The 26,901-nt window shown below is 59.2% G+C and overlaps 1 protein-coding gene across 12 annotated transcripts in view; it reads left to right on the top strand.

Moving 5' to 3' along the window:
- UNKL (unk like zinc finger) overlaps window positions 1-26,892 on the top strand; it is a 34,716-nt gene extending 7,824 nt beyond the window's left edge. For 5 of the 12 annotated variants that reach the window (XM_064592281.1, XM_064592288.1, XM_064592292.1 and 2 more), the window contains 11 exons: window positions 767-943; window positions 1,286-1,419; window positions 3,456-3,591; window positions 4,322-4,439; window positions 6,465-6,549; window positions 6,942-7,033; window positions 10,984-11,046; window positions 13,702-13,876; window positions 22,319-22,411; window positions 22,634-22,861; window positions 23,462-24,659. In XM_064592281.1, the coding sequence (XP_064448351.1) occupies window positions 767-943; window positions 1,286-1,419; window positions 3,456-3,591; window positions 4,322-4,439; window positions 6,465-6,549; window positions 6,942-7,033; window positions 10,984-11,046; window positions 13,702-13,876; window positions 22,319-22,411; window positions 22,634-22,861; window positions 23,462-24,231 (2,071 nt within the window). In that variant the 3' untranslated portion in view covers window positions 24,232-24,659. The other 7 variants (XM_045874634.2, XM_064592286.1, XM_064592285.1 and 4 more) reach the window with 7 other exon arrangements.
- The last annotated feature ends 9 nt before the right edge of the window (window positions 26,893-26,901 follow it).

Below are 26,901 nucleotides of genomic sequence, written 5' to 3'. Positions count from 1 at the left end.
GTCCGTGCTCCATGTGGGGAACCTCATAGGGCAGTGAGGTGGGACTGGGCCTTACCCGAGCCTCACGTGGTGCTCCCTGGCCATTGCTGGAGGGGACAGGCAGTGACAGGCTCCCACCTCACTCCTTGGGTGGCTCAGGGACACGGCTGGCTCAGACTCCTTTTCCTTGCTCTTCTCTGTGACTCTTGTCTAGAGGGACTGATCGACCTCGAGGTGGGCTCGGGGACCGTCTCCACGTGTGCTGGCCACCCCCCTGCAGCATGAGCCCTTTGCTGCCCTTCGCTGCCTGGGGAGTCGTGTGGACTCCCCCAGGAGTGAGTGGCTTGGCACCTGCACGTGATCCTGCCCATCCCCCTGCATCTGCTTCTCTCTTGTCCCACCGCCATCCCCCTCTAGCCAGGCCCAGGCCCCTCCTTCCCTCGAGGGGTCCCCAGAAGTCTCTGGGTGGGATGGGAGTGACCACCAACCCCTCATCTGGTAACGCTTGTCAGGAACAGTGAGGACACAGCTGTATCAAAGGGGGGAGCCTCATTTGTCCATATTCACAACATGATGCAGGGTGATTTTCAGGGAAATCTGGTATTGTATTTTCTACCACATGTATTGAGGGATTTGTGGGGGTCTGAGTGCCCTGGGGATAGGTGTTCTGCCAGGGGTGGCAGTCCCATGGTGAGAGCAGGTGTTTGTGGGGTGGGGCAGGTCGATGCTGAGGGTGCCCCCAGCCCCAAGGCCTCAGATGGCCTATGTTGGCCCCTCTGCTTCCCAGGTGTCCGTACCTGCACCGGACGACCGGGGACACTGAGCGCAAGTACCACCTGCGTTACTACAAGACGGGCACGTGCATCCACGAGACGGATGCCCGGGGCCACTGCGTGAAGAACGGGCTGCACTGCGCCTTTGCTCACGGCCCGCTGGACCTGCGGCCACCCGTGTGTGACATCAGGTGCGTGGGGGTGTCCACGCTCCCCTCCCGGGGCTGTGGGCGCTGCCGGCCACAGCAGCACTCTCTCCAGGCCTTGACTTCATTCCTGATGAGACAGTTTCCTTCCTGATGCATGTGGCCGTGGGAGCTCGCGGGGCTGAGCTCGAGGGAGGCGTCCAGATGCTCGCTAAACACACAACTCGGCTCTGACGGTGTTGGATTTAGGGTTGTGCCCGAGGGCTGCCCGTCCGGAACCTTCTAGGTAGCTGCACAGAGTGACAGAAGCAAACGATTGTCTCCCCTTCCCGAAGGGCTGAGGCAGATATGCGGCAGAGCAGTGACCACCGTGTGGTTTGATCGTAGGGAGCTCCAGGCCCAGGAAGCGTTGCAGAACGGCCAGCTCTGCGGTGCGGATGGCATCCCTGACCTGCAGCCCGGGGTCTTGGCCAGCCAGGCCATGATTGAGAAGATCCTGGGTGAGGACCCCCGGTGGCAAGGTAACCCCGAGGCCGCCACGGAGGGGGGCAGGGGGCATTCGTCTCTGTCTGCAAAATGACCACACAGTGGACCTCACCCCCTTCATTCAGAGACCAGATGGGGAAACTGAGTCTCCAGTTGCGTACATTACCCCCAGTCCCTCAGGTAGCGGCCGCCAAGTGGGATCTGAACCCACACGTCTGGTCCCCAAGGCTGCTCTGACCTTTACTGCGGCATCTCCTTGGTGAGGTCAGCCTCCGGCTGCCACCAGGGAGGGGATTGTGTCGCGGGCACATCTCCTTCCTGGGCTTCCTGTCCCAGAGCTGGGCTGAGGTGGGGTTTGGCTTTTTCATTAGTAGATTTTATTTTGGGGCCTCTCTAGATTTACGGAAAAGTTGCAGGTAGTACCAAGTTCCCACGTTGCCCCCGCCTTCCGTGTTAGAAACACCTGCACTGTCCTGATACATTTGTTACAGTCAAGGAACCAAGATGGATACTTTATCACTAAGTACTGAGCACAGTTTTCCCTCAGGGCTCCTGGTGGCCTGGGGGTGGGGGATGGGCTTGGACAAGTCAGTCCTGTGTCTGCCCTACAGGATCCTACAGGCTGGCACCACTGCCCCAGCCCCTGGTGACCCCTGGCCCTTTACGCCATCGTTCTGTTCCATGGCTTTGTCTTTTCCAGAATGTCATGTAGTTGGAATCATCCAGGATGTAGATTTTCAGACGGGCTTCTTTCCTCTGGAGCCACATCATCCTGGCTCGCTAGCGCATGTCTTCTCCCCACTTCTAGCCCACTGTTGGGATGGACCACCGTTCCTGTGTCCGTTGCCTCCTGAAGGACTTTGGGGTCATAGGCTGTGTTTTGGTTGCCTTCCGCTATGAGCATGGGATGTGTTGCTTCTGGTGTGTGTTTGCACGCCTGGGTGTGTGCAGACCACGTCCTCACCACCCCAGGAGCTGGGACTGAATGCTCGCAGGCGACTTTCTGGACGCCTGGCCTTCACGTTTACTTTGTAGCTTTGAAGGCATCGAGGAGCCTGTGTCTCCTGGTTGCTGTGAACAGCTCATTTCTGCCTGTTTCGTGGCACTCGGCAGGACCTTGTGTCTACCGGGCAAGCGGTCAATACTTGGGAATCAATATTCTATAATTTTCTTAAAGTCAGCCTTTTTGTTCCTCAAACCCCTTTTGTTCTCTCCACACCCTCCTGTGTGGTTTACCTTTCTTGTCTTTTGATGACGTATTTGAAATTGAATTTGGTGTGGCTGGACTTGGAGACGTTTCTTAAGGGCCAGGTGGCGTGGTTCCGGGCTCTTGGGCTGGGCTGTCCCTCCCACTGCTGCTCTCTGTCCCTCAGCATGGAGCTCAGTGCTGTCCGTTATTAACCAGCCCAAGAATGGTATAATTTTTAGGAATATCTTTTCATTAGTTCCTGCTTTTAAATGACCCCAGTGGTTTTTTGGCTTGTTTTTGCTTTGAGATGAAATTCAAAGAGCATGAAATTAATCATTTAAAAAATAGACCTATTTTGGGGGCAGTTTTAGATTCCACTGATGGGAAAGTATGGAGGGTTCCCACATACCCTGTGACTCCACGTGCTCTCCTTCCCCGCCGCTGTGGGACATATGTCCCCACCTGCGAGCTGACAAGGACTACATGCCCTTATCATCCAACGTCCATCATTTACATCAGGATTAACGTGTCCGTTTCAGAGGTTTTCAGTATGTTTGGGGTCGTGCAGTCCTGTTGGGAGCTAGTTTGAGACTCTGTCTGGCCCCCACGGTCAGCCCCACCCTCTCCCCCGCCGCACCCTTGTCCTTCCTGTCTGCGGATCTGCCGCACGCACCTTTGCTGTGGTGGAATCACACGGTTGCTAGACTCCTGTGTCTGGTCTGTCCCTGATCAGCAGGTTCTCGAGTTCATCTGGTTTGTAGTGGGTGTGCGTGGCCATGGGGCAGACACACTGTGTTCATCCATCTACGGATACTGGGGATGCTTCTCCTCCTGGCCGTGTGAGCGCGTGTACACGTTCCCACGTGGACCCCTGTTTTTCAGACACTAACTTCGTGCTGGGCAGCTACAAGACGGAGCAGTGCCCGAAGCCCCCGCGCCTGTGTCGCCAGGGCTACGCGTGTCCGCACTACCACAACAGCCGGGACCGACGGCGAAACCCCAGGAGGTTCCAGTACAGGTGAGCCCCTAGGGCACGGGGCCCGTCCTAGCCTGAGCCCTGCCACCTTCTTGCATGGATTCTGTGCTGCCTCGTGTGCCCAAGAGTGCCCGCGCTCATGGCGAGCTGGTCCGTGACAGCCAGGGTCCTCTCTCCGCGTCGTTTCGGGGCTGAGGGGCAGGGAGCTGCACATTCGTAGCCTCCAGGTGTTATTCACCGGAGGTAAGCTGGAGAAGATAAAGCGAATTGACCGTGTATTGAAGGGATAGCAAATGTGCTAAATAATAGTAAAATCTTACTTCTTTCTGCTGTCAATTTTTTCGTAAATCCAAAGAAATGAGAATAACGTTGCCAGTAAGTCCCAGAAGAATGAGATTTGGGTTGGGTTTTCAAACTGTGGGATCAAACATCTCAGATTCGAGGGAGCGTGCAGCGCGCGAGGCTGGGCCCGGCCTCCCGTCTCCCCGGCTCCTTCCCCGACATGCTCCGCACGTCAGCATGGGGCTCTGACTCAGCCTCACTTTATGTTTTGTAGAAAATAAAAACAGGCCTCCTGAGTCCCTGTCTGGGTTTAGGTGGCACTCAGCCTGCTTTTGTGTGTCCTGGTAAGGAAAGAGGCATGCGTCCGGGGCCGCACGCACCATCCTGCATGCGAGGGGAGCCCCGTGACAGCTGGACGGATGGGCAGCCCCAGGTGTGCAGGAAGGACGCCTGCTCTTAAGTCCCTAGTGACCCCGCCCCGTCCCCCCAGGTCCACCCCGTGTCCCAGCGTGAAGCACGGTGACGAGTGGGGCGAGCCCGCGAGGTGTGACAGCGGGGACAGCTGTCAGTACTGCCATTCTCGCGCGGAGCAGCAGTTCCACCCCGAGGTAGGAGCCCGTCTGCCACGGGAGCCACAGCCCTGCTCCCAGCCTGTGCGAGCGCGGCACTCCTGTGTCTGGGGTCCCCGGGGACCACCCTCAGGTTCTGTGACTTGCTAGAAGGACCCACAGAGCTCAGCAGTGCTGTGGTGTCCACAGTTAGAGTTGTTACTGATGGGATGCAGGCCGAAATCCGCTGAGGGCGGGGTCCTGAGTGGGGCAGGGTCCCTGGGAGACAGGCACCGACGCCCAGCTCTGTCCTCCAGTGGGTCATGTGGACAGCGCCCACTTCTTCCGGCAGTGATGTGTCACCAACCGGGGAAGACCCCCTGGCCCTTAGTGTCTAGGGTTTTTATCAGGGGTCATGTGGATGTGGCTGATCTCGGTTTCCAGCCTTCCAGAGGCTGAGCTGACACTGCATGGCCCAGAGCCGCCACCATAAATCACGTTGTTACCATCTGGTGTGGCCCACAACCAGGTAAACGGAGACACTTCCCAGGCAGGACGTTCCAGGGGCTCAGAGGTCACCCCTCCAGGAGCCGGTGAAGGCCAGTCCTTTCTTTGGAACGTGCGGGGTGTGGTCAGCTGAAGCTGAGCTAAGCAGTGCACACTTGGATTTGTGTTAAAAACAAACCAGCGGGGACACCTGGGTGACTTGGTCAGCTGAGTGTCCAGCTCTTGATTTCAGCTGAGCTTATGATCTCAGGGTTGTGAGATCAAACCCTGTAATTGGGGGTCTGCACTTAGCGGGGAGTCTGCTTGAGATCCTCTCTACCTCTTCCCCTGCTTGCGTGCTTGCTCTCTGTCTCTCAAATAAATAAATAAATAAATAAATCTTTAAAAAACAAACAAAACCGGGTGCCTGGGTGGCTCAGTCAGTTAAGCGTCTGCCTTTGGCTCAGGTTATGATTCCAGGGTCCTGGAATCAAGCCCCACATCGGGCTCCCTGCTCAGTGGGGAGTCTGCTTTTCCCTCTGCCCCAGTCCCCTGCTTGTGCTCTCTCTCTGTCAAGTAAGTAATTTTTTAAAAAACAAACAAGCAGAATGCCAGCAAATCAGCCCCCTTCAGGGGGCGGGACAGTGTGGGGACCAGGGCAGGTGGGGGGTGGAGGACCAGGGCCAGGCTTCCCGCCAGGAGGACAGGCAGGGAGGGTGGGGTGTGCCGATCTGTGAACCAAGCTTGCTTGCAGGAGGGGGGCCTTGTGGGGAGAGCAGGGGGCAGGGGTGGAGCAGTCAAGTTGGAGAGCAGGAAATGGGGACCTGTCAGTGCCCAGGCCAGGTGATAGGCCTGGGCGGAGGGTTGCCCTGTGGCCTGTGCTGGCCCATTAGGAGCGGGACTCGTCCTGTTCTGGTGGAGGGCTGCTCCTGGCCCAGGGTCCTTGAAGCCCCAGGGAAGGAGGGCGAAGAGCCCAGGGGAGTGGCATTTGTGGGGGAAGGGAGGCGGGAGGCCGGGGAAGCCTTCCTGAGGGTGTCGATTGGGGTCTGGCAGGGGTGCAGAGGGGCCTGGGGTCTGTCCCTCGAGGGTCCTGGTGAGCTGGTGGCCAGAACCAAGTGTCACTGGCACCATGAGAGTATTTTTGACCCAAGTTTGTAGTGGGTCAGGGCTGGCCATGGAGCTCATGCATGTACTTGTGTCAGGGGCATTGCTTGAGTGCCTCCTGTATACCGAGCCCTGAATTGGGTGCCTCTTCAGGAAACGCCAAGTGGTCAGTTGACTCCGTGTGATTTCAAGGACAGTCCGACCTGCTCTGTGGAAGGCAGGGGATCGTGGACCACGGCGTGTGAGGCATAGGCCACGTGCCCACCCCCTTCTCAGGAAACCCCGCTGAGATTTGGAGCAGGGCCCTCTGCGCTGTGACGCAGCAGCTCCTGGCTTCCTGCGGAAACCCGTCCCCAGCTGCCGAGCCGGGAGCCCGACCCTCAGGTCATGACCTGAGCCGAAACCCAGAGCCGGACGCTTCACTGACAAGCCACCCAGGTGCCCGTGTTTCATTTTTAAACTGTATTGATTTTATTGTTTTACTTTGTTTCTTAGATCTACAAATCCACCAAGTGCAACGATATGCGCCAAACCGGTTACTGCCCGCGGGGTCCCTTCTGCGCCTTCGCACACGTGGACAGTGAGTGCCCAATGCCTGCCTCTCGTCTGCAGCAGGAGGGGGGCTGGTAGCCCCTGGCATGCCTTCTGGGCACGTCGGGCCGGCCCCCCGCCCTGGTCAGAGGCTGCCCTGCGCTGCGGGGCCCAGGCTTCTGGCTCAGTGACGACAGTCGCAAACTCCAGCTTCCCCTTCTGCTTTTCATTTTAACGGGGAGGTTGGCTAGTCTTGTTGAAATTTCCTGTCTTTGTCGCGGCACTGCTGCCGCCCTCTCCCCACTCCCGTCACTTGGGAAGACTGTTGTCGCCAGGCCTCCCTCCGTCCCTTGCGTGGGGGCTCCCGGGACCGGGTCACCCTGCACACAGCTGTTTCCAGCCCGCGGTCGTTCAAAGCCCTCTGCCTCCCTTTCTTGACAGAGAGCCTCGGGATGGCCAATGGCTGGGGCTGCCGAGACCTGGCTCCCGCCCCCACCAGCAGCTCCGCGGCCAGCAGCGGCCAGCCTGCACACGTAAGTGGACAGCACCTGAGGCATGAGCGCCTAGGGACACGAACGGAAGTGGTCTGCCTGTGGGGTCAGCGGCTCCTTCTAGAAGTCCGTGAGAGCCTGGCGGGCTTCTGGCCTGGGCGGGCTGACCCAGCCTCTCCAGACATGCACGATTCGGCCACGCAGGACAGCGGTGTCGGGCTGAGCATCAAGAAGGGGCCCCGAGTCCGGGTGGGGCTCCTCCTGGGTAGACAGCCGTGGCAGGAGGGGCGGTGTCCTGGCAGGGCTGGTCCCTCGATTGCAGCCAGGAGGGCGGCCCCCGGCGCTGCAGGTTTGCTTTGGGCACGGAGAGATTTGGGGCGCTCTCAACAGGGCCCTCGTGTCTGTGTGGGAGGAGGCTCCGACCTGGCGCCCGCCCATCCCGCTGGCTGTGCAGTGGGCTCCTTCCGTCTGCTCCCGCTGGATGCTTGCAAGAGGGCGAGAGCCACCCCTGCGGCAGGACGGAGGTGGCTCAGTGTTAGGGTGGCCGGGAAAGTGCCCACATATGAGGAAATGGGAAGCACAGGGCATTTCCCCACCCACCTTTCCACTTGGTGCTTTTTTAAAAAAAAGAGGAACACAGGAAAGGTGAGAAAAACTGGGTGGAATTTACTTGCGAGGAGCCTGGCCGGTGAGACGCCTGGTCGCGGTCCGTTCTGCGCCTCCCTGTGTCCTGTGCCGGAGGTGGCCTGGCCGTGGTTGCGCTCCACGTGGGTCGGCGCACAGTGGCCTGTGCATGCGTGTCTGAGCCCGGAGCCCAGAATGGTCATGTGCCTGCTGTGTCCCCGCGGTCCTGGCTCCGAAGCACCGGGGTGTCCAGCGTGATCCCTGCTCGCGTCCCCGTGCCCACAGCACACAGGTTTCCCTCACTGTGCAGCCCTGGCAGGGCCCAGTCCCTGTGCCGCTGACCCCCTCCTTCACTCCCAGCCAAGTGTCCCCTGGCGGACCAAGCAGGGGAGTGTTCCGGACCACCAGCTGGCCCGTAGCCTAGCCAGTGCTGGGCATGGCAGGAAGCCCTCCCTCTCTCCTCTTGGTGGCTCCCAGGGGCCGTGGCAGTCGTGGGCTTAGGTGGTGGTCAGAAGGCCACTGGCTTGGCCTCCCTGAGGGCCTGGGCTGAATGGAGTCGGTTCGGGGGGTTGTATCCGGGAAGGCAACGCAGGATGGAAGCCCCGGGCCCCTTGGGGGACGGTGCCGGAACAGTGTGCCCACGCCTGCACGCGGGGTCTGGTGAGGGCGTCTTTTATGTTGGTTGTTTTGTTTAATTATTTTGCAATTTAAGAAGTTGGCCTGCTAGGGTGCAGAGTGGGGGCCGGGGCTGTGGCCGAGCTCCTGGGGGGATGGCTGTGTGAACTGTGTGGAGCTGATGGTCACACAACCTCGTGACTGTGCTGAGTGCCACAGAGCCCTTCACTTCGGAAAGCTTACGCTCCTGTGAGTTCATCTCCATTAGAATAAAAGGCCAACGCTCTCTTGTGGGCCAGCTCTGACCTCTGGGGCCCTGCGTGGACCGTGTTGGTGGCGGCTCAGGGGCACGGCCAGCCCGGCAGCTGCCCCCCTGAGCTCTCCTGCTGCAGCAGCCCCTCTGGGAGGGCCAGGCAGGGGGCGGCAGTGTCACCGGCCACCCCAGGGCACCAGGTCTGGACCAGGAGATCACACCGCAGGGGAGCTGTGCAGGGAGAGTTCAGTCTCCCCCTCACTCCAAGTCTCGTCGTTTGTAAGGATCGACGTCAAACCCCAGATCTTGACTTGTGCACAGCACTCATCCCCCGCTACTTCCTTTGCACCGTGAACAGAGTAAGTGGAGGTTCGGCACAAAACCACGAGCCTCTGGTGCATCCTCAGACTCACTCCTGCCACACTGACCGTATCCGTGCATCGGGCACACCTGGGGAGAAGCACCTGGGGTCTCATTGTGTGTAGACGTGGTCCTGGGTTTGAGGACTCTGTCTGGGGTTGGACTCCCTTGTTTTCGAGCAGGGGAGGGAAAGAGCATCTCCACGGCACGCTCCCTGCTTTGGGGCCTGAGTGTGGGCCACGGGCCGGCTCTGTCTGCCCAGAACACACCGTGTGCTGATGTTCCTCAACAGGATCAGGCTATGAAATTCTAGAAAACATGTATGTTGTTTCTGACACAGCTCTTAGAACCCTTATAATTTCCTGGGTGATAAAAACATCTTTTGTTTTGAGGAGGTGACTCTGGGTGGGTTTCTCATAGCTCCTGGACGGGGGCCGGGCGCCGGGCACCGGGAAGGCCAAGCCACAGTTAGAAGCTTGGAACTCCCTGCGCCACCCCACATGTTCCAGGGGGCAGGAAGGGGCCAGAGATGGAGTTAATGGGATGAACCTCCATGAAAATCCCCAAAGTACAGGTTGTCTGTACTGGGAAGGTGGCACCTGCCTGAGCTCAGGACTCTCCTGGACCTCACCTGATTTGTCTCTGGCTGTCTGTGTTCTTTGCCTCATCGTCTGTTACGTAATAAATCGGTAATGTAAGTAAGTGCTTTCCGAAGCCCTGTGAGCTGTTCTAGAAGGCGGCTGGGCCCGAGGAGAGTTGTGGGTGTCCTGATCCAGAGTGGTAGGTCACAAGCACAGGTCATGGGGCCGACCCCAGGCAGAGGGTGTTGGAACTGGACTGGCATCGGGACAGCTGACACCGGGGGTCAGAGTGCAGTGTGGAGTGTCCAGGCCCCCGCAGCGGTGAGGAGCCTGGACGAAGGGGCGAGGTCCCCCACAGGGAGCCCTGTATTCCGAAAGCAAGCAGAATGGTTTCAGGATAACCTTGCTTTCCACACAGTATCGTTTAGCCTGGAAGCATATGATACTCAGGTCTTTGGTCAGTGACTTCGGAAGCCCTCACCCCACTCTGCGGGTGGGAGGTCACTTCTGGATGAGAGAGATGCAAGGGACCCAGAAATACCAGGATGACCTCCGGGTTGAGCCTGTGGCCAAGTGTCCTGTAGAAGGAAGGGGCCCAGTCAGTGCTTGCCTGGACACCTTCCCCTCCTCTGCCCCTGGTGATCACTCTGGATTCTTTTGCAAATCCAGAAACCAAAAAAGAAAGGAAGAAAGGCCAGGATGACTTGAGCCACCACTACGAGTTCACATACTGTAAAATGAGTCATAAAAATCAGGATACTCCTTAGATCTGAAGGATATCTTGGTCTGCAGTTTTTGTGTTTATGTTGACCGGGGGAGTACTGGTCCTGAGCTCTGAGCAAAGCCTTCATTGAGCACAGTGTTCCTGGCAGGTGGCTCATCAGAATCAGGATTTGTATACGTGTAGGGGAGAAAAAAACATTTCCCACTACCCTCTTAGGTTCAGTACTGGGGCCCTTGCAGATTAAACTGACAAAAGATAAACAGGAGGAAAGGGTTATTACTTACCCGTTTGTGAGGCTTCATAGAGAAGCAGTTGGACCTGGCAGCTTAATACCCTTTTAACAAAGAGCAGTAAATCGTGCAGAAGTGGCAAGATGAAAGAAAAGGGGTTTCTGTTTCCAGGGTGGTAAACTGGGATGGTAAACGAATGAGGGAAAATAAGGTCAGGTCAGGGTTACTTAGTGAGGTCTGTCCCCCGCGGACACAGTGCTGGCGAGGGAGTGCTCCCAGGTATGGGGGAGGGGAGGGTGTGCCTTCACAAAGGAAGCTTACCCTCCCTCCCCCGCCCTGCGTTCAGCACTTTTCAACAGAATAACCCTTTGCTTCAGGCTTGGAGGTGGTGGGCACAGTGCAGAGCTCGGACCCTCCCTCACGTGGCCCAGAGGTCAGAGGTCAGTGAGCAGGTGTGAGAGACGGAGTCAGACCTGACGGAGGGTAGTGACTTGAACACCTTTGCTGTTTTCCGACACTTCCGAACTCCGCATCTTCTCACTCGCTCGCAAAGCGTAGGCGTCTGTGTGTTTGGAGTCTACCGCTGCTTTCTTCTTCTGTTGCAGGCAAAGCGGAGAGGGTCCCCTGCTGAGGGCAGCCACCGGCCCAGCGAGCAGGATGGCAAGCAGGTACAGCAGGGGGGCAGCCCAGGCTGCTGGGGCTCACACGCCTTCCCTCCGACCCAGAGCCATCCGGCCGTTGTCTGTTCGGGGCATCATTATGTTTTCACTCACCTTCTTCTTAAACTGGCCTGTTCCACGGTCTTTTGTTTCAATGTTAAAAAAATACTGGTGTTACACTTTGGAGACAACAAAACCAAAACCCCGCGGGGAGCAAGGGGTGCCCTTCATGGCCCGTCTCCATGTGTCCTGGGGCTGCCCGAACAGAGCCCGCCCACGGGGCTGCTTCAGCCACAGCCCCGGACGCCCTCGCGGTCCGGAAGTCGTCCGACTGGCCCCTCTGTCTCGCTTGGTGCTCTCCCCTGCATCTGGGTCTGTCTGCAATTTCCCCTTTTCATGAGGACACGGTCCCCCACCAGCACTGGCCAGTGCTGCTCTCTGCACTCAGAGCACCGGTCACCACCCGTGCCTCAAAGGCCTGGGGGCGCCGTGTGACAGCCAACGTGCCCCCTCTGGGCGAGCACGTTGCCTCCTGTCCGCAGGTCTCTGCTATGGTCTTTATTCCTAATTTCTACACGGGCAACGCACCCGGTCCCCCTCTGCCCTGCTTTCCCCGGCGCCCACCTGAGGCCACCCCCAGAGGACTCTCCAGAGTGTCCGGAACAAGTTGTGTAGGTTCTTGTCTCCTCTAAGGAGCTTTGAAATCAGAAAGGGAGTTGAAAGTAAAAATTTTGTGATGTTTCAAAGAGATTAAAATGGTAAGATGTTCATTAAGAACCTGAAGCTTGACATGTTGGCAACAACATAGCAGGTGCACGGGGGACTCATGCACCTGTCAGGCCCAGACACCCCAGGGGCGGCTTTGTTGGTGTGGGGGCCACCCCGGGGACGTCGTGCTGGCCCGCCACCGCCCAGTGCGTCCTCATGTACACCAGCAGCCAGGAGTGATCTGCCAGGCTCATCTTCAGTCCCCTGCCTGCCTGCGCCCAGAGATGTCCTCTGTCCCGTCCCAAAGCCAGCCTGGGGATCCCCAGGTCAGCAGAGTGGCTCCCAGCATTTCCCTGGGACCCCAGTTTGAAAGGCCACATGGCTGGAGGCCAGCCTGGTGGCCCTCTGGAGACCCCTTCCTTGCTTCTGGGCACCTCTCTACCCGCCGGCTCCAGGCCCTCCCTCCCTGTAGCCTCAGGGAGATGCCAGCGAGGGTGTCCTCAGGTTTCAGGATAAAGTGTCACCTGATGTCTTAGAGGGACACGTCTCCCTGCACTACAGCTTTTTGGGTGGATGAAGCCACAGCAGGTGCCTCAGGCCAGGGGCTCTCAGCCTGGCTCAGTGTGTGGGGCAGACTGTGGGGTGCTTGCACCACCTTCCTGCCACAGCTGGGGGACGCATGCAGCCTGGAGGAGGGACGGCGTTGGGGGATGGAGCAGGCGGCCTGCGGTGTGGAGGCGGGGGGCCCACCTCTGAGCCTGAGCCTGAGCCCAGGGAGCGCCGGGGGACCTCGCTCTCCAGACTCGTGCGGTTCGGGTTCACGTAGAACGGTGGCGGTCTGTCGCAGCGTCCCTGATGCTCGTGGCTGATGTCTGCACCGGGGGCCCCTCTTGAGCACGGCCAGCAGTCCAGGAGGAAACACTGACTCGGAGAAACTATCCTGTGTGAGGTGTCTCTCCTCTCATGAAACATGTATTCTTTTATTACCATTGTTACTGTAGAAAATTTCACTTAAGCCAACAAACTAGTAAAGCCCTCCCCTACTCGGATGGTCTTGTAGCCCCTGCACAAAGCTAACTTCTGTCTCGTTTTGAAGTAAAAACCAGACGCCACACATTTTCCTCCAGTGTGGCTTCTGGTCCCCGACTGCACGGTGACTGGGGCGTGCCTCAGGCACTGCGCGCGGAGCCCCGAGCCCTGGCTTGCAGCCCGTCCTGTGGGTCATTAGTGTGCCGTCCACACTGCCGGCCGCCCTCCAGGAGCGTGCTGGTTCTGATCTGTTAGTTACCAAATAAAGATCATGGGCGTTGCCCCATGCTTTTTACCTTTCTCAGGTAACGAGATCATTTTTCTGTTCTCAGAAGCCGTATTGATTCTCTGCTGATGCCTTTTGGTGGATTTTTTGTTTACCGCCATGTGTCTGCTCTTGAAAACCATTTCTGCAGAAAAGCTCACTAAATAGGACCCTTTCTAGATGCATTTGTGCCTGTCCCTGGGTGAGCAGCAGCTAGTGACTCTGTCTGTCCTGGTTATCGTAACCAACTAGGCATTTATTTATTTATTTATTTATTTATTTATTTATTTATTAAGATTTTATTTATTTGACAGAGAAAGAGAGAGCACAAGTAAGCAGAGAGGCAGGCAGAGGGAGAGGGAGAAGCGGGCTCCCTGCAGGGAGCCCGACGCGGGGCTCGATCCCAGGACCCTGGGATCATGACCTGAGCTGAAGGCAGCCGCTTAACCGACTCAGCCACCCAGGCGCCCCCCAACTAGGCATTTAAAGCTCCTCTGGAATGTTTGGAAGAGTCCAACTTCTTTATATTTTGCTTAGCGGAAAGAAGTTAGCCAACTGTCCCATCCGTGTCCCCCCCACTCAGCCGTGGCCTCCGTCACCGAGCTGTCACGTTGCTGTTCTCCGCGCGCATCTGCTCACCTTGTCTGTGTGTCTTTGTGCAGAACCACCTGTCAGTGTCTGCAGTGGCTCACCCACTCGCCCACAGCGTGGGTTCCAGCGTGGCGTCCAGCCTGGCATCCAGCGCCGGCTCCGGCAGCTCCTCCCCGACCGCCCTGCCCACCCTCCCGGCCCGCGCCCCGCTCGAGCCCCCTGGCGGTGCTGCCGAGCCCCCCCCAGGTAGGTCTAAAACTTCCCCCTCGTCTCCCAACTTCTCCTCGCACCTAAGTTGTATCTATTTCAGGACACGGGGCACAATGCTCCTTGTAGGAAAGCCACCTGTGATCTGGGAACCCCACCCCCACCCCCGGCAGCAGCCACCTGGCCCTAAGATGAGAGTGGAGGGGCGTGGGGATGAGGGCAGCCAGAGGCCGTGCCTCACTGAGGGGCCCTTAACTGCTGGGAGTCCTCGAGGGTTTGGGGACTGATGACCCACGTGATTGCAGCCTGGCCGGAGGGGGGGTTGTGCTGAAAGCACTGGGTGAGGGGAGGGGCATGGAGCTGGAGGGGGTGACCTTGCTGGGCTGTGCAGGCCCCCGGCCCATGTCTGGGTGGTCCCACGTGTGGCCGCAGCTGCGGAGGGCTTGCGTTGCCGGGCTGACCTGAGCCTGAATCTCTGTCCTGGTAGAGGGAGACTTGGCAAGGGCTCTGTTTGTGGCTCTTTCAGTGTCGTCGGTCCCAGGGTGGTCCGGGACGGTGTGGCCATGGGCAGGACAGGGAAGCCGCTCCAGTGAGAGGCCCGGCCCAGTCAGCTCCAGCGCGGTCCGTCCTTGCGCCCGGGGCCCTGGAGCACACCCCTTCTTTTCTGCCTTCTCTCCTGGCCACTGGTGGGGGGGACCGGGAAGGCCCCTGTGTACCTGTGTCAGGGCGCCGGGTGGCCAGCCCCGAGATGGTTTGTTCCTACCCAGAGAGAAACGTCCGTGGCTGACAGCCAAGGAGTGTGTGCACGTTTTCCACCCCCTACAACTCGTGCACCCCGGTCACACTGCCAGCCTCGGGGCCCGTAGCTGAGACGCAGGTGCAGATGGCGCTGGCCCAGGTCAGGGAGGAGAGGGTGTCTTTCCAGCGGCCCTGTAGATGGCAAGTCCTGGACTTCAAAGGGGCCGAGAGCCACTGTGGTCTCTCCTGCTGACGTGAGGGACGCCTGGCAGGCGTGTGCAATCCTGCCCCAGTGTCACGGCCGACTCCTGGGACATTCTCCGTGTTCCCACCGCAGCCTGGCCTTCCCAGAGCCCCTGTGCTCATTCTGAAGAGGTTCTTCAAAGGTCACTCTTCTAGAAGCCCGGGGACCTTCTGTGGCCGGGTGTGTCTTCCCGCACAGCCTTGGTGTTCCCGCTCGGTCTCTGCTGTGGAGCTGTTTCCTCTGCCGAAGAACCCTCTAGAATCGAGCTGGCCCCGCCCCCGCGCCCCCCCCCCCCGGAAGGGACGCTGGGGGGAGAGAGGGCACCCTTGATGCAGCCACCCCCTCCCCCTACTGGTTTCTTTTGAGCCCTTTCTTTCCTTGCCGGGCACAAACTTGTGACCCCTGCTTCCGTGCTCTGGGCTTTTGTGGAAATCCTGTCCACGTGGGCGTGAAGACGGCCTGCCGCTCTCCCGGCTCTGCCTTAGACCAGGGGCGTTTGTTCAAGTCTTACCTCCTTCATGGGTAGATTCTTTGTGTGTGTTCTTTGAAGCACCAACACACACATGAGCATTGGAGCTGGACTTGGCATTGGGGTTGAGCGAGGTGTCCCTCTTGAACCACAGACGTCTCTGGTTGTATGTGGACTCGATGTGGCCAGTGAGCTCGAGAACTCAGCCCTGACTCGCACCCGGAGGCCAGCCGTGCCAGTGTTCACACATCCGGCCAAAAGGCGCCGCAGGAAGGCAGCCCCGAGCCGTCTGGCCACTGAGCAGGTCCCCTCCACACTCGGGGGCTGAGTGGTTGGTTATTCAGGAAGCGCAGTCCATATGGTGTGTCTCTCAGCAGCTGCCCTAGAGAATGTTAGAGTCCAGCGCTTGGCTGCCCTACTCGTGTGGTTAAAGCACACGGGGCAGGTGTGTTTCCACCTGGACAGGAGCCGGAAAGCCATTGGTATGAACGGCATGTTTGATTTTATTGTTTTGGGTTTTATGCAGAGTTTTTAAAAATTAAGCTTATTTTCCCCAGTTTAAAGATAGTAATAGTAAAATTGGAGCATCCTAGAAAAGTCATTAGGCAAGACACTCCCTGCCCTAATCGGCTGAGGCCATACTCAGCTTTGTTCCCTGAGGAAGGGATAGAGCTGGGTGCACCTGTGCTTTGAAAGCGGCCTCGAGGCAGGTGTGGCAGCTCCAGATCAGATCTGTATATTTTCAGTGTCCCCAGCTGTCATCCTTCCAGTAGGGGGTCCTCAGCCTGTTTGCGTGTGTCACTGAGCATTTTACAGATCCTTCTTTCCTTTACCTAAATGTTCTGTGAACCAGTTACCCAGAGTGAAGAGGTTAATGTCTTCTCAGGATCAACCTTGCTTGTTTACAGATAGTACATTTTTGTTGCTGTTAAAATCATGAGCTGTTGCCATCGGTGGGACCCTCCTGTTCTCTCCCGAGATCACGTGTTGTCATACCCCAGTAATACGGGCCCAGTTAGGACTGCCCAGGGCCGCCCTCTGGCCCTAGGAGGGCCCTAGCCAGCCACGTTTCTGCTGCTTAGGGGGGCGGGAAAGAGCCTGCCCTACCTCCTGAGGCTGGCCGATGTAGACCGGCTGATTTCTCCTCACATAGGATAGTGTGGCTCGGGTTCTGTCCTTACCAGTGCACTGCTTACAGAGGAGTAAACTCTAAAATAAATAGACTAATTGTGTAGTTAATGGATTTAGTGGAATAATTTCAGGGTCATTTGATAGATTTCGTTTCCTTTGCCTTACACTTCATGTGAGCAGGTTTCAGATTAAAATAGTGACCATCTGAAATAGTCGTCTGCGGAGCTCATTGCCGGGAGTGGCTGGGAGTAAAGGGCGGGAGAGCCTTTATCCCGACACCAGACGGACTATGGAGGGGCCGGAGGGCCTGGCTGTGGGGCTGCGGGCTCGCAGTGACCTCGAGGGCAGGGGCAGGGCCAGGGCGTGTTCATTCTGACCCCGGCCTGGCCCCGGGCCACAGCGTGCTCCCTGGTGGGCGCGTTTACACCTGAGCTGCTCCGCCCCGAGCGAAGATCCTTTCCCTGAACCAAAGCGGCCCTGCTGAGCGAAGCCCCCGCGTGCACCTGGGCTTTGGGCACACTGCCTCGAGGCCGGAGGGGCAGGTGCCTGTGTCAGGAGGTGCGCGCCCCGCCCGGGGCCCACACACAGGGCGGCGAGGGATTGGGGGCTCGGAGGACTCGGGCTGCCTGGGCTCCCCCACGCGCACCTGCCCGCGGCCCCGGGACAGGTGCGGCGGGGGCGGGGCCGGGCCGGGTCGGGTCGAAGGGTTGCGTCAGCGGGGGCGGGGCTGGCGCGGGGCGAGTCGGAGGGTCTAGACGTTCGGGGACGGGGCCGGCACGGCGTAGGTGGTGTCGGTCTCAGGGTTACGTCACTCGGGGCGGGGCTGGCGCGGGGCCGATCGAAAGGTTGCGTCACTCGGGGGCGGGGCTGGCACGGGTGGGCGGGTGGGTCTAATTTACGTCATCGGGGGCGGGGCCGACGCGGGGCGGGCGGGGCGCGGGCTGCGTTTGAATCGGCGGCGGCGGCGGCGGCGGCGCGGTGGACGGTGAGTCAGCATCGTCAGCCCCTCGCCGTTTGGGTGTGGGTCGTCGTTATGCGGAACTGGCTGTGCACCCCGGGCGAGGTGAGAGCCAACCCCCTCTCGACGCGCCTCCCTGCCAGGAGCGTAAATCCCCCTCCCCGGTTGCGCTTCCTCCCCAGGTGCGCCATGCCCCCAGGTGAGGTGCATCTCTCACCTCCCTGCTCCTTCCACCTCCCCGGTGTGCCGCCTCCCCGGGTGCACCACCCCCCTGCACCAACGCCCCCCCCCCCCACCAGGTAAAGAGTGTCTCTTCTCCCCCCCGACCTTCCTCCTCCCCAGGTGCACTTCTTCTCATCTCCAGGTGCTGCTCATACCCGTTGTAGTTGCCTGTGTGCCGGGCCAGGTGTGACAGCCAGGGGTCAGTACCAGGTTCCTTGGAGGCTGTGCAGGGATGTGAATACAAACATACCCTTTTTGGGAACCTGCTCTGCAGAGGCGCGCGCTGGTTCCCTGCGTGGGCGCGATCCGCGGGGCTTCTCCAGGGGGAGAGGTACATCTTTTGCTCCCCGGCGAGGACGGGGTTCCTGCCTTGTCCTGCTGGGGATCGTCGCCTGCACTGTTGGAAATTCAGGCCGGTGGGTGAGTGGGTCTGCTGGCTGCTTCTCCATCCTGTATTAGGGGAGGACCGTCTGCTGGGGGGGCATCCGGCCCTGGCGGGGGAGCATCCTGGGTATCAGGGCTGCCCTGTGCTGGTCTTTAATTCTGTGCACTGTGCGCATTGTCCCTGTGTGTCCTTTGACCCCGAAGGACCGCGTCGCCTCTTGAATGTGCTGTGTCACGTCAGGATCTGGGGATTGCCAGGGCAGTTACTCAGCTGCTCTCCACTAATTTCTCATGAACATCTGGGCGGTTCTTGGTAGTTGGACAAGACAAGGGTTCTGGGTCAGATGGCACAGCTTTCATAATTTGGTTCTAGATTTTGAGTGTTCAAGTCTTCTTAAAAGTCCGTTCTTTCTTTGAGAGAATATCCCGGAGCACCTGGGTTTGACTCAGAGAGCAGTGAGGTGGAGGAGGCAAGGCTCTTCCCCTGAGACAAGCAGCCAGTGTGCCCCTGCGCGCTGGCTGCGCTGTCATGGGCGGGCCGGCCCCTCTGTGTCCCCTCTGTGCCTGAGGCTGGGGGAGGGGGGCATCTCTGCTGAGTCATGGGGTGGGGGTGGGAGACTGTGAAAAGATAAATCTTTTCCAGGTGAGGAAAGGTTCCTGCTTCAGTTTCTTTTCCCCCATCTGTCAGTTTATTTGTGCTTTTGTTATTCAGAAAGTGTTTCTAGGACTGTCGGTTTAAAGCATACCATGCCTGACCTGGTGCTGAAGGTTAAGTCCGCATCGTCAGGCCTGGCTCACCTGCATGTGCAGGACAGAGGCTTGAGACCCTAGGCCAGCACAGGAAGGGTGGGTTTGGGCCTCCATCCTTGTGGCCACAGCACAGAGCGTGGAGAGGTGGGGGCAGGGCAGATGGTGGGGGGCAGTGCTTGCTTTCAGCAGGTGAGTCTGCACGGGGTCCAGGTACCCTCAAAGTCTGGGCCGACGTGCAAAACAAGGGTTTGTGAGGCTGAGCAGAAGCTCTCACAGGACAAGGGGCGCTGATGGAAGACCTGCCAGGCTGCAGCCTACAGCAGTGTTGTGTGACAGGAAGAGCCGCAGTGGGGGCTGGGTCTGGCCCGAGTGTCCACCAGCACGCCCAGGGGCACGGTCTTTCTGGGAGGAAGGACTCTTGACGTGCCGGGATTGGCATCATAGGCTACTTGAGGGACAGTGCTGGTGGGGCATGAGGGGCAGTCTGCTGAGATAGCTGGAGCTTGGGGCTCTCACTGGTGCAAGTTCAGGGAGGATAGAGGGCCTGAGGTCTCCTGATGGGCTCCTACTGAGTGCGTGGGCCCTGGTGCACCAGCGAGGGAGGCTCTTATGTCCCCAGAGTTTGAGAAGCTGCTGATGCCGCAGTGGGGCCTCTTCCTGGTGGGAGGCGGCAAAGTGCACTGGGGGACGTTGGCATCTGAGGGTTAGGGCTGCCAAAGCTGGGTGTGTCTGGGCATGGAGCAGGCACTGGAGGGGCTACCAGGCCCCCCAGGCTCCTCAGGGTAGGAGGGCAAGGTTGAGGGGGATGCTGCCTTTTCAAGGGGTACAGAGGCATGGGTACAAGGCTGACAAAGCTGGAGGACAAGGCTTGGCAGTAGTTTGGAGTGAGGTGGAGACAGGATGTCAAGAAGGGGTGGGGGTTGGTCAGCGAGGGGTGGGCTTGGATGAGAGGCGTCAGGGTCTGCAGTGTCTGCCCCAGGAGCAGGTGCACCCTTCGGGCAGTTCACAGTTCTGTCTGGGGGGTGTCCCAGGAGTTCCAGGCCTTTGGTCTACTCGGGAGATGCCTGTTCAAGCACCAGAGCCCCGAGAGGGTAGTTGGGTAGATGTCTGTTCTTGGCTCCCATTATTGCCGGTTGAATTATGTGTCCTCAAAAGGTAGGTCTCAGTTCTGATTTTTTTTTTTTTAAGATTTTATTTATTTATTTGACAGAGAGAGAGCGAGAGCAGGAACACAAGCAGGGGGAATGGGAGAGGGAGAAACAGGCTTCTTGCCGAGCAGGGAGCCCGATGTGGGACTCGATCCCAGGACCCTGGGATCATGACCTGAGCCGAAGGCAGACGCTTAACGACTGAGCCACCCAGGCGCCCTCAGTTCTGATTTCTTGTCTGAGAACGTGATTTTATCTGGAAACAGTCTTTGCAGACGCAAACAAGGTAAAATGAGGTCATTCGGATGGGTCCTAACCCAGTGTGATGTGTGTTTTTATAAGAAGAAGGTAGTTTGGCCAACATGCAGAGGGATGGCCGTGTGACAGCCGAGGCAAAGGCTGAGGTGATGTGTCTACCAGCCCAAGATGGCCAGGGGTTGCCAGCAACACCAGCAGGCCAGAGCCTCCCCTGGAGCCACTGGGGGGAGCCGGCCCTACGGGCCTTGGTCTGGACTGACTTCTAGGTCCCAACAGCGAGAATGGATTTGTGGGGCGCTGTTGGAAGCCGCCTCCTGTTGTGCTTGGTTTTGGCGGCCCCAGGATGCAAATGCCTCTGTGCTGCTGGGTGTTAGGAAGGAGCTCGCTGGCAAGCAGGTGGAGGGTCCAGAGAAGCCTGGTTTGAGGGAGCCCACAGGAGGCAGGGGCTGCACAGGCCCCAGGCGGGCGGTGTCTCCCTGAGGGATTCATCTGTCCGTTGTACCGCGACTCTCGGTTGCAGGGGCTGCTGGGGGTTGTGGTGCTGCGGCGGGCTCCCTGGCTGTCTTGGTTTGGGGCCTTTTCCCTGTGCCCCACAGAGGACCGAAGCCCCGCGTCCATGCTCAGCTCTCCTTGCCTTCTCTGCTCTTCACGGGGTGGGGCGGGGGGGCTGCTGGCCCGGCTACCACCTGGCAGGCTCACCTCCTTCCTGGATGGGACCTGCGGGACCCCCTAAAACCTTTGTTGGAAGGGTGTTTCCTTTAGAGCGGGCAGGCCTGAGGCCAGGGTGAAGGGTGGGGCAGCAGGCTGACCTTGGTAGAATTCTCCTGGGGGCTGGGATCCAAAGCGGGGTGGGGGTGGGGGGCTGTGCCTGCATAGTGCCCCCGCTCTGTGCTCCTGGCTGCGTCTGCGAGAGGGCGCAGTGGCACTGACGGGAGTGCACAGGTCTCGCCAGGCGGTGCAGCCCCCTGGGCTCCCAGCCCCAGCCAGCACGTCTCCTCTCACCTGCCACGGACGCCAGAGCTGGTGGCCCGAGGACGGCGGATGTGTGCCTGCGCTCTGGGGACTTAGGCAGCACTGGGCCGCCTCCAGGACGCTGCGGTCCCCACTGGGGCCGGACCTCAAGTCTGCTCTGCACGTGTCCCGCAGCCGGTAGTTTGGAAGTCTGTCTCCCCCCGACTCTCCACCCCGTGTTTTCCCAGTAATTACGGTAAATGCTTTTCATTTGAGGAGGTAGTAGCTTCTCTGCAGCCTCCGGCAGGTTCGGCCTTCACTTCTGGATTCGAATGCAGTCGTTTGCAGTTGTTGCGGTCCTCTTGCTGCTTCTCAGCACATCCCTGGCACAGCAGCGTGTCCGACACGGCCAGGAGTCTGGGCCCAGCTGAGGGCGGGACGTGGTCAGAAATGACCAGTGGTTCTGACTTGCTGTCATTTGTCAGACACAGTTCAGGGGACTTTGACGCTAGTCCGCTGGGGTAGGGCAGAGGCAGAAGGCTCCGGAAGCCGGGCTCACGGATCCAGAACGAGCAGGCCCAACTAGGGCCTCCACGGTGCATCCCCTGGGCTTTGGAACGGCGGTCTGTCCTGGGGGCCTGGGGACGGGGGATGTTCTGTGGCCTCCAGAGATGGTACCTGACGCATCTGATCGGGCAGCAGCGGGGGGGAGCAAGGCTCAGCCACATGGGAAAGGCCCACCTGCTCGTGGGAGGGTGCATGGTGGGGGCAGGGTGGCGTGCAGCTGACCTCCTTGTGCTGCGCCATCAGCGCCGCAGGGTCTTCTGCAGACCCTGGGCCAGGAGACAGCAGCAGCTCAGGCCCCAGCCGGTGTCCTGGGAGTCACACGGAGGGCCGGGTCCTCTGGCCGCCCCTTCCAGAGTCGACCGCTGTGCAGCTGCTGAATTGAGAAGATTTGGGGGCTGGTGGGCCTGAGCTGGGTCCCCAGGGTCTGCTGTCGGGGTGGGGGTGAAGGGAGGGAGGCCCTACTTGCAGGAGAGGGAAAGTTTTGGGAAGTGGGGGGCCCCACGTTGTTCGATGCCTCTGATCCTTTAGCAGATGGGCCTAGAGCGTACCAGGGCCCCAGAGACCGTGCTAGCGCCATGGTCTGGGGGAGGAGAAGGCGGGTCTCCCCAGTGGGGGCAGGCTGCAGTGTAGCCCCGTGCTGAGATGACGTCTGGTTCACCAGGTTCTGCTCTGGAGCTTCATCTCTGTGATGTCGGCCTCACAGCTCTAAACAGAGAGCTGGAAGAGCATGACAGTGGCGACCTGGGCCCGACAGGTAGGAGGGCGCACCGCGGGCTCTTCCCAGGGCCAGCCTTTCTCCTCAGAGCCCTGCGACAGTTCTCGGTTGGGCAGGTTCTCAGCCCCTGGCCCCTCGGGGTACCTCCGTCTCAGCAACATGGTCTCCGCAGAGAGACCCGGGCGCGGCCACCGTGTCCCTGCATGGTGGTCATGCTGCCCCCGCCCCGCCCGCTAACTTGGCCGCCCCCGCTCTCTGCAGGTCCGAGGTCACTGGGGGGCTCAGCACCCGTCAGCATCCCGGGCTGCCTGCCCCGCTCCCCATCCCTGCACTCGTCCTCATCGCTGTCCACCTCCCCGCTCAGCTCGCTCTCCCAGTCCCTGTCGGGGCCACTCGTCTCCTCAGCCATGACGCCCCCCCAGCAGCCGCCGGCCCTCAGATCGGAGCCTGGAGCGCTGGGCTCCTCAGCCGCGTCCTACAGCTCCTTAGGTGAGCGGGTGCTGGTGGGGACATGCCCACCCTGCATGATGTCTGGGGGGGGAAGGGGGGTGGTGGGGTGTGCTGCCCTCCCACGTTGCACTGCCCTATCTCAGGGGTGGCCACCGCCTGAGGGGTCTCCTGTCCAGTCCGCTGAGGGTGCCTCAGGGCGCGAACACGGGATGGCCCCAGCTGTCACCTGTGCGTGGTGGTGGGCCTCAGGCCCTGGGACCTGTGATGTCACTAGAGACCCGGTGCCAAGCACACCGACCGGCGCAACAGTAACAGCACAAGTCCTTGTATTTTTTGTTGGGAGACGTTACCTCGTGTAACTCGTCGTATTTTCAAAGAGTATTTTAAGTATCACATTACTCTCTCGTGCACACCCCTACCGTAGGCGACCCCCGCAGCTGCAGGGCCTGCAGACCGAGGCAAGGCGGGGCTCGGGGGCCAGGGATGGCACAGGGACAGCCCTGACTTCATGTCCTCTTCTGCTTCCAGACGCCTGAGCAGCTGGAAAGGGTGCCAGGGGCAGGGGTCACTGTCAGCGGGGCCCAGAGGTGGGGTATCAGCGCCACGGCCTGTGACCTCTCCTGTCCCCTCTGCGCTCAGGCTTGAACGGCGTCCCCGGGAGCATCTGGGACTTTGTTTCCGGCAGCTTTTCTCCCAGCCCGTCCCCCATCCTGAACACCGGCCCTGCCCCTTCCTCAAGTGCGAGTCCGAACAGTGCGGAGCTGGCCCGCGTCAGGCGGCAGCTGGACGAGGCCAAGAGGAAGATCAGGCAGTGGGAGGAGTCCTGGCAGCAGGTGCAGCAGGTGAGCACGGGTGGGGGCGGGGCAGGCGCGCCTGCAAGGGGGGCACCCCGTGCTGCTGCTGCAGCCCGCCACTGCCCCGGGTTTCAGGCCTGTGACGCGTGGCGACGGGAGGCGAAGGAGGCGAAGGAGCGGGCCCTGGCCGCAGACAGTGCGCGGGACCTGGCGCTGCAGAAGAAGGAGGAGGTGGAGGCCCAGTTCCGGCGGCTCCGGGAAGAGCTGGAGGGCCGGGGGCTGCAGCGCTGTGCTGACCTGGGCGCCGTCCCTCTCCCCAAGCTGCACTCCCTGCAAAGTCAGCTGCGCCTGGACTTGGAAGCCGTGGATGGGGTGAGTCCTGGTTCCGGCTCTGGACGGCCCCCCGGTCTTCCTCACCAGACCCCATCCGTCCCCACTGCCAGCTCTGCCCTCCGAAGACAGGGTGTGCGCCCCTCCCGCCCCGCGGGGTCGGAGCCGGAGCGGCACCTCACAGAGGTCGCCCCCCGGGGTCCCTGGGTAGATGTCTGCCTGCCTCCACCCTTCACCTTTGCTGCCCTCGGCTGTAAATCCCTTCCACACCAGGGCCTGTTGTGAGACCTTGGAGCATCTGGAAGGTTCCACGGCCCTCACACGCTCTTTTCCTCCAGTGGCCGCTGAGGCATAGTCCCCCAGGCTTTGGCTGCTCTTGTGGCTGGAGGCCCGAGTCCCGAGTCAGGGTCCCCACCAGCCCAGACCCTCAAGCCTGCTGGCCACAGTGTGTCGGTTGGGGGCCTCTAGGAGGGCCTAGCCCTTTGAGGTGGCACCTGCTTGGCCGCCCCTTCCCACGCCGGTGTGGCAGCTCGGCTCCTGGCGTCTCATGAGGGCTCTCCCGCCCCCCACCTTCATTCTGGGGGCGTCCCTCGGCCCTGACTCTGCAGCCGGGGCCACATTCCCCGATGACCCATGACGGCCCCATCCGTGGCTTTCCCGGGGCCTCGGTTCTCCTGGAGGCTGCCCGACCCCACCACCACCCGTGTCTCGCCCTGCAGGTGATCTTCCAGCTGCGAGCGAAGCAGTGCGCTGTGTGCCGGGAGCGGGCCCGCGGCGCCGTCCTCCAGCCTTGCCAGCACCGTGTGCTCTGTGAGCCGTGCGCCGCGGGCGCGCCCCCTTGCCCCTACTGCGAGGGCCAGCCCCTCCCATGGTGACTGCTCCGGCGCCCCCACCCCGGGCTCCGGCCTGCTTCTCTCGAACCTCACGGGCGCACCCCCAGAGCCCACCCGGCCGGCCCCACGGGCTCGGGAATGACGCACTGTGACCCTGCCAAGCACTTTGTAAACCGGGGGCGTTAGACATTGAGTTGGTATAAGCTGCTTTTTAGGTTCGTGTTTTTTTAATATGCGATAATGCGAAGCTTTGTATGTGAACTGTGAACTTACACCATTTCCTATCAGTTTATTGTTAATTCATGGTATGGTAAAGGTCTTAGATTTCTTATCCTGAAATTAGTACTTATGAAATGAGCGTTTATCTAGTAGTGAGAAATGCCTAGGATTTTTTATAGTTTTCAAATTGTGCAAATAGTATTTATAGCAGTGATACCGAAAGACACAGAAGTTTTTAATTTTGTGAAAGGGACTCCTAATTGCGTACACACGCACATTAATTGGAGTTTTATATTCCAGGACCATGCAGTGGCGCTGAGCCCGATCGTGCTCCGTGACCTGCGGCCGCTTTTCTAAGTGCCTGAGCCTCGCACAAGGGGCGGAGGGCGCCCTTCCCTTGGGTTTGTGTGTTCCTCTGAGGGGAAGTGCGGCCCAGGGCCCCAATGGCGGAGGCTCTCACATTAACTTCACAAAGCCGTGCCTGAGCCTCTGTAGCCTCGCGAGCCTGCTGGGAGGGTGTCCTGGCTCCCCCTTGGGCGGCCTGAGGCCAGAGGCTTGCCCACGGCCGCTCCCTGCAGCCGGATGGATGCCAGCTTGCAGGGGTGAGGCTTCCAGGCTGCAGGGTAGCCTGGCGATTACCAGAGCCACCCCGGTGACCCCGGGCTTGCAGAGAGCGCCTGGCCGTGGCAGAAATGCTCCTGAGAACAGGTGTGGTTTTGGTGAGGACTTGAATCTTCTCTGGTCTGCATTGGGTCATTTTCCCTAGAAATCTGGGGAGAAGCAAAGGATGTCTGTAGTTGACCCAGACTTTGTTCTCCGTGCGGCAGCCGTAGCTGGCCCTCTGGCCTGGAAGTCTCGGCCCACCCGTGGCTTTGCCAAAGACGTTTAATAGCATTTTGTAAAGTGCAAAGTGGCTCAGTAAAAATTTTTATCAGTAACCAAATATTTACTATAGTAAGAGGTTGAAAACCTTTTTTAACGTAAGACACACCGATAGCTCTGTTTAAAGGTGGATCCATGACGTTCTGCAGCTAGTCCACTACTAAAGGTGACTATTGAGTTGGTTTTAGTGAATCTACTTTGTTTTTAATGATAGTGATGATTAGCTCTTAGAAATGACATATTTTGTGCTACTGTTACCACCGTTTAAAATTATTTTTATTAATATTTATGCACTTGTTTCCCATTTCAGGCCTATGGTCTTCTTTGGGAAACAGGACAATGTTTATTACCAATAAGTAGCCTAGACATTTTCAAATTATAAACAATTAAGGACAGTTAAGCTTGAGGTCTATAAGCTACTCTGGTCGGTTCTTAGTGAGACTGGAGCTGTGGCACTGTGGGGACGACCTCCCCCCCCCCCCCCCCCCCCCCGGTACGTGCGCTGAGGCCAGGTGTGCTGCGAGGACCCCCAAGAATCTCGCAAGTGGAACTCTTAGGGCCCCCAGGGGACTGCTCGTTGGGTCCTCCCCACCTGTGTCTTGGTGGCCTAGGCCCTCCGAGGGAGCCTTCCCTGCCCCGCAGGCATCCCGGGGCCTCGCCGTCCTCGGTTTGGCTGTCGTTCTGCCTCTTGGCTCTCGTGGTCTCGGTCCAGCCTCCGCTGTTTGTCTAACTGGGGTCGCAGGAGACCTCGGCTCAGTGTGGATGCTTCATGTGGATTAATTTATGGAAGCCTCGATCTAGGTTTGTTCTGAGTATTTAGATGAGAATGTTACTGGAATGGAACTTTCTTAACCCAGAAGGTAGTATTTATAATGCATAATCATTTACTTGTAGTGAATTGTTTCAAGTTAACACTTGTTTAAATTTTTTTACACTACAGCATTTATGCAATGGTTTACAGAATTCATGCAATTATTTTTATCAGTACAGGAATTAAAACTTTGCATCTTTATTCTGTCAC

The sequence above is a fragment of the Mirounga angustirostris genome, unplaced genomic scaffold (genome assembly GCF_029215605.1).
Source record: "Mirounga angustirostris isolate CCGP_5_RB_7025 unplaced genomic scaffold, mMirAng1.0.hap1 SCAF_5, whole genome shotgun sequence".
In the NCBI taxonomy this organism is placed as follows: domain Eukaryota; kingdom Metazoa; phylum Chordata; class Mammalia; order Carnivora; family Phocidae; genus Mirounga; species Mirounga angustirostris.
This window is presented reverse-complemented; position numbering and strand designations above follow the sequence as displayed.